Raw genomic sequence first — 6,781 nt, forward strand, 5'->3', positions numbered from 1 at the left:
GGGGGGGGGGCGGGGGGAGAAGGGGAAGTTTTTCCCTCACTTCCAATCACAATTTCTCTGCCACTGTCTGAGCAGATGTCCAGTAACATACCCTGTTCCTTTTTGTGCCACCTCCTGCCTCTATTCTCCAGGGTGCACAGGATCCAAAAGTATCTTTTTTACATTCCTCTATCTCTGATTTTTTTGAAACTGCACTGCCTGAATAACACTTTGCCTTGCCATAACCTGCACTTGTAACCTACACCTTACAAACTACACAGAAAACACACAAAACTGTTCTTGTAACCATTCATAAAAGACTGTAACCCTTCCCAAGGACCCTAGAGCCAAAGGGCCCTGTTCATTCACACAGCTTTCCAGCAGAGAGATGACTTTCTTTGCTCTTTAGCTTTCTATTGCAAACACAACAGGAAGTTCTTACTTAATCCCAAGCAGACCACAGCACATAACCATGTCCACTACTCTGCCTGACCTAGGCAAACAAAGTTTCCTGGTCAGCAGTAACAAACAACATTTCTTGCACAACACTTACAACCCTAGTTACAGTTACCATACAGCTCTACCTTACTACACATTTTAGCTAACCCCTCTAGAAAGGGTCACTCTGTACCAACAAATTATCTGATTGGTCAGGTTACTGCCTTTGTGTCCTGGTGGAGTGCCAATTGTTGGACTGAATTTTAGGAACCAGGATACCTTTGTTCCAGGTGAGCACAACCCTCAGACTGACCATAACACCTGCCAGTTGATATTAGAAAAGTTTATTGATGCAGAGCAATAGCAAAAAGTAACAATACAAACAATTAAACAATTAAACAATTGCTCTTTTAGTATTTACCAGTCCTAGGGCTGTCATTAGAGTCAAGGTACATCTGGCCAGGATGAAATGCTTACTTTTGAGGCTCTTTTTTAGGTGTTATCAGTCTGGAGGTGGGATTGTGAGGCCCACAGCCCCCCTCCGGTGGGATGCATGAGACAGGCTGCTGGTATGCCCTCTATCCATGGCAGCTTTGGGGACCCTTCCTGGGGAATGGGGAGAGGGACCCTCAAGTCTTTGCTTTTGTTTTCTGCATAACAGCCATCTGCAAAGCTTCAACAGACAGCTGACACTGAAGATTTTTCAATTGCTTAACCTGTTTCTTTAGATGTTAATTAATAAATTCCTATACTTTTAACAACCTTCTATTCAGATACCACCTCTGTTTTCACACTTTAAAGTCCACAAGCCTTAAGTCACACAATATATTTTAAAATCTGTGGTCACCAACTGCACAACACGTAAATTTTCCCTTTAACTCTCAGGTAGGGCTACAGCCAAGGATTAGTGGTAGAAATGGAGATCCTAAACTCCCTCCCTAGTTTCTCGGGTAATCTACAGGTGAGAGACATCCATAAACTTGTTTCCATAAACTTGTTTATAACTCGTTCCTTCTTTTTTTAACAAAACCATCTTTGAATTTTCTAATCGGCAAGAATCCAACTTTTTCTGTAAGCTCAGGGAATTTTATAGCCCGAGTTGTGTACACCAAAAGAACAATAAATATGGAGTTTCTTCTGTATCCCCCCACTTTTGCAATTTTCCACCACTTAAATGTTACACAAATTGCCAATTGCTCAAATCACGAGCGAAACCTCATGAGGGGAATAAGGCAAAGTGCCACATTTATTTATTAAGTGCTTAATACACACACACACACCGCATTCATACCTCAACTTCTGTTCTATGCTGATATACGTTACTAGTCTTATTAGTGCTCGGATCAACTCAGTGGCTAGCCAAGCTGATCCAAGTGGGAGCCAGGCTCCTGCTGGTCCATCTCGTCAAATGAGCCAATGCTCCAGAATAACATGCAAAACAAAACCCAAAATCAATGTCTCGCCCCATTTTTATAGCCATCTCAATTCACCCAGTCCTGTGGGCTTTTGCTGGGTTATCACTGTGTTCTTTCTTAACGGTCAATTACCGTTGTTCTCTAGCTCTTCTGGGGCAATTTTTTTCTTTTTTTGTCTTTTATTTGTCTGCATTCTTCAGCCAGTCGCCAGCTGATGTTTTCCTTTTCCACAAACACACTCTCATCCATACAGCATATAAAAAAAGTAAATGTTCAAGCACTTATGTCAAGCTATAAAGCAATACAAAATGAAGTTTCTTAAAGCAATGCAAAACTAAAAAAAATACACAAAATTAAAAGCAATAGGCAAAAATCTATTTCATGTTATTTACTTAACATCAAACTGGTATTTATGCTATTTGCATAACACTAGGACAGAGTACAGCTCATGACTGACCAGGCCCATATACCTTTTAAAGTGAAGCCAGGAGCTTTTGCTTACAGTTGTCTGCTTTACCTTCTTAGCATGCACAACTTCTTAATGTACTTGTGACCCACATTATTGCTAGAAAAAAAAGTAGGGGATGGAGGGGGAAACTGCTGGAACTAGAGACAGCAGCACCTTGTAGGAGCCCAGAGCTGGGTCTGTGCAGGGTGCACTAATAGTGAAGAGCATTACATGGTCCCTACTTAGTCAGTGGTGTTACTATGGTAATTGGTATTAGTGTGGCTGCACTGCAGGCCCGGCTTCCTTTCATGTCCTTAAACCTGGCTATGTTGATAAGACAGACCAGAGCAGCGAGGCTGTCCCAGCCTCTCTGGTCACCACCTGGTTTGAGAATGGGGGATCTTGTTTGGTTCCAACGGTTTTGGATCAATTGTTTTCCAGTTGGTCAGGACACACCTGAGTTTGCTGGTTCTGACACAACATAAGGAAGCCAAGATCTCCACAGCTAGGAAATGGGTAACAGACCCACAGACAAGAAAACATCCAAGCCCTGCCCCCAAAATGGCAGAAAACAAACCGAATCAAAATAAAGTGTGGGCAAAGGAGGGAAATGGGAGCAAAAACCAAACAAAACCCAAAAGTCCTTATGAAACAAGGAAGTTGTTTTTGGTTTCTCAGCCCTGAGAGCTGAAGAGTTGTGCCTGCCTCCTGAACAGCACAACAACATGCAAGGCCCTTCTACACCACCACAGGCAAAAGCCAACCATGCAGCAGCTCATCTTCCCCCTCAGAAAGCTCCTTTGGGCCATCTCCATGGGCTACATCATTATCACAGTTTATGGGTGCTGGTACATACCAAGGGTGTGCAGGAGAAGTGGTCCACATTCAGAGGGTCGACTTCTAGCTCCAGGTCAATGCTGTCTGCATGCTTGGTGCTGCACAGGAAACAAGAGCACAAACTGATACAGTAGCTAAGCTGAAATCCTCCCACAGAGCCTTAGCTTTGTACCCTGCTTCCCAACCACACAACCACAAGCCAAGCACATCTGCAACAGCCACTGCCAGGAGGGCCGGGTATGGCACCTCTCTGCACCCACATGTTACAGACGAGCACTGGGGCTAGAGGATGCTCTGGTAGACACCGCACCAGCTAGGCCCCACTACCCACAGACTTGCCCATGACCACAGCCAAGTCATTCAATCTGCCCAAGGCATCTGCTTCCCACACAAAAATAGGGTCATCATGCCTGGCTCTCAGGGGCTGCCTAGAATGCTCATGAAGGGCTGAGCAATACACATGTGTGAATGCAGTGGGACTAGTGCACACCAAAAGATCACACAGGGGCTGGCTGAGTCCCAAGGAATCTAGTAATAAGCCCAGGTCATTACTGTTATTTACAGTAGAAAAGTGTGGTGCCTGCTCAGGGAGGGGACTGGTCTGTCTTCTGCTCAAGGAAAGAGAAAGCAAAGAGCCTGAGTTCACATATGCTTCCTGTGGGTTCTGTACAGGCAAGCCCGGGGTGTGATGTGTTGGGTCCTACCGCCATTTGATGAGAGTCTGGATCAGTGTGGCGTAGCCCTGGGCAGCAGCGAGGTGGAGCAGTGTCATGCCTCGGAAAGTCTTTGAGTGAATCAGGTGTTTGGACTTGGCCCAGCAGGCACGGCTCATCATCTTCTCACATACCACCACGACCCGGCTCTCGAAGCAGCTGCCCAGTGTCCCAGGCCCAGACACGCACTATAAGCAATACCCATATTTCAGATATTATCCCAAAAGGATGGGGGCATAGTCTGTGCAAGGTCACCGCAAGCCTTCACTTTTAAAAGCTGCTAGTGACAGGGTAGAGGCACAGGCAGCATGCAAGGGAGATTCCCACAGCAATCTGTGGTGTTTAAAGGAGAACCAGACCCCTCGTTCCCTCTTGCAGCTGCACTAGCTGCAAGAAGCAGGCGGGCCTGGTGGGAGCTCATACTTGTGACTGGGTGCCTCCATTCCCGCTCCCGCTGCCCCCGCCTCCGACTCCCTGCTTGTGCTGCTGGGCTCCCGTCATCTCGGCCATTCTCCTTTCCATCTGCTCAAGCCGCTCCAGGATCGACATCCTGAACTGGTTATCTAGGTCAGAACAGGATAGAATCAGAACACTCAAGGAAAGGCCTTCCACACAACACTGCAGGAAGCCATGGATGGGAGTCAGCTGCAGGCAAAGGTACAGGAAGGATGAGCTCAGTGTGGCAGGTCATGTGGCCAGGAGCGGGTTTAGGGTCCAGGACCTGGGAACCAATCCTGTTGTCACACGGACTCCCTGACTCTGATGCCATGGGAGCACAAGTGAAAGGCATGAGCCTGAAGCAACTCCAGTCTGGCTGGAGAACACTTAAACAGCAGGAACCAACCCTGGATGGCCCCTGCCACACACTAAGGGCACTTCCAGTTCCCTACCTCCTATTCAGGCAAGGGGTCTGGAGTGGGTCACACAGGAATAGGAGAGTCCCTGTTCATGTCCTGAAGGCCCATCTGCCCATTCTTTCCAGGTACAAATGCTTGGGTCAATGCCTGATGCCCCAGAAGGGGCAAATACTACTGGTGCTTTCCAATTGACCCAGAACAGACCCCGTGAAAAAGATGCACCTAAACGGGGACCCTGGGTATAACCCTGCTGCCTCTCCCACCTTGTACAGCTGCTTTAGGCAGCCCTACCCCCACTGTAAAGGACTTTGCTCTGTAGAGTTGAGGGACAGAAATGAGGGACCCTGCAGAAAGCACGCGCCAGGTGGGAAACTGGCCGTGGTGCCCAACAGGAGATAGGACAGTTTACCAAGACTCAGTGCCCAGATCCTACATTACAAGCATGCTGAATTCAGCCTGATTCAATCTAGGGAACAGGGAGTGAGTGACACCAACAAGAAAGAGATCCCCTGGGGCTTTCATTTCTCTTGACTTGGAGCAAGGAAGCCTTAAGGGGCACTGTCCCATTTCCCTGGCCCAGCCCCAGCCCCCAATACTGACAAATGAACTTGGTTTGAGGCCCCAAAACCCGCCACTTCCCTGCAAATAGAGGGCTGGAACAAGGGCACTACCCTGCCAGGGAGCAGAGAAAGCATCTTAGGTTCCACCCTGCCCATGCCATAGCAGTGGCCAGGAGAGAGGGTCTCCTTTGCTAGAGGAAAAGAAGCAGCTTCATGGCACCCTTTACAAAGTCTCAGGAGTCTGAACCAGGCCACCTGGGCATCCTTCTGAGAGGGAAGGGAACTGCTGGGATGCCAGTAGGCTCACTACATTCCACCTGAAAAACCTTCCCCACCCAGCTTGGAGGGTCCTGCTGCAACAATTGCTATGGGTCCAGGCACCAGACACCTCAAAGAAACACCTTTCATAGCTCAGCAAACTAGTAGACATGGTGTGTGGCTGCAAGCCACAGAACAAGGGCCCGCTGGAGGTAGTGGGAGTCCCTTCTTCAAAGTCAGGAGACTGTGGCAAGGACTGCTTTTCTCTAGAGCAGGGGTTTTCAACCTTTTTTAATTAGTGTACCCCCGGTGGCTAGATGCAGAGTGGGGGGGAGGGAGGGAGCATGGCCAGACATGAAACAGTGGCAGCATGGGGTGGTGGATGGTGGCGGCTGCTGCTGCCACATGCAAACTTCCAAGCCCCTGCCCCCCCCACTGCATCCGACTGGCTAGGCGGTGCCTGTGCAGCCTGCAGAGGGGCACCACTACCCTCTCCCTGCTCTGGCCCTGCTCCTGGGAGGTGGTGACCCAGGGTGGTGGGTAGCAGCACTCCGTCCCCTCCTGCCCATGCGTACCCCCTAGGGCCTTTCCAAGCACCCCCCAGGGTACCCCCGGTTGACAACCCCTGCTCTAGAACAATTGCACTGAGGGCCTTTAGTCCTGTGTTTGTGCAGTGTCTGCTACAGGGGAATCCAGCGCCATGCATATAGCTGCTTTGTTCCTTCTGCTGTAGCAGCATTAAGACACTGCTAAGCTGCAATTCCCATAGGGAGGCACAACAGCCCAGACATCCCTGGGAGCTGGGGTCAAGTCACTGCCTTAGACACATACTACAGTGTTCTTCTGAGACATGCAGACATGGAAATCATTAGGAAGAGGCAAACACCAGGGAAACATCAGTTGTGCATCACTTGCTCACCTTCCAGCCACAAGCGAGAAAGTGCCTGGAACCCGAGGCCCTGGCACTGCAATGCAAGATTTCCTGTTAGAAACCAATCAAACCTGGAAATTTTACTGGGTGGTGGCTATGCTGGACCAAGGACCATATGTAGGTATATAAATGGTGGAAAGGTTCACTATTAAGGGGCCACTTCTAGAAGCCTGCATCTGACAAACTGCCCCATCATCCAGGAAGCCCAAGGTCTTTCACTGGGCACAAAGCTTGCCTAGCTCTTCTGGCAGACCAGGCTCTCACTGGGGGATTAAGAGATTCAGGATGGGGGGGGTTTCAGTTCAGCTCAGGTCACAACATGCCCCTGTGGTAACAGTGGGGGGG

At 49.0% G+C, this 6,781-nt stretch overlaps 1 protein-coding gene across 3 annotated transcripts in view; it reads right to left on the reverse strand.

Annotated features, from left to right (window-relative positions):
* The window catches only part of CAMTA1 (calmodulin binding transcription activator 1), a 160,498-nt gene that overhangs the window by 46,773 nt on the left and 106,944 nt on the right, over positions 1-6,781 (reverse strand). For all 3 annotated transcript variants that reach the window (XM_025213014.1, XM_025213015.1, XM_014523520.2), the window contains 3 exons: positions 4,254-4,393; positions 3,822-4,018; positions 3,137-3,215 (listed from right to left, as the gene is read on the reverse strand). In XM_025213014.1, coding sequence (XP_025068799.1) covers positions 3,137-3,215; positions 3,822-4,018; positions 4,254-4,393 — 416 coding nt within the window. The remainder of the gene's footprint in view (positions 1-3,136; positions 3,216-3,821; positions 4,019-4,253; positions 4,394-6,781) is intronic.

Source organism: Alligator sinensis, unplaced genomic scaffold, assembly GCF_000455745.1.
Source record: "Alligator sinensis unplaced genomic scaffold, ASM45574v1 scaffold433_1, whole genome shotgun sequence".
Lineage (NCBI taxonomy): Eukaryota > Metazoa > Chordata > Crocodylia > Alligatoridae > Alligator > Alligator sinensis.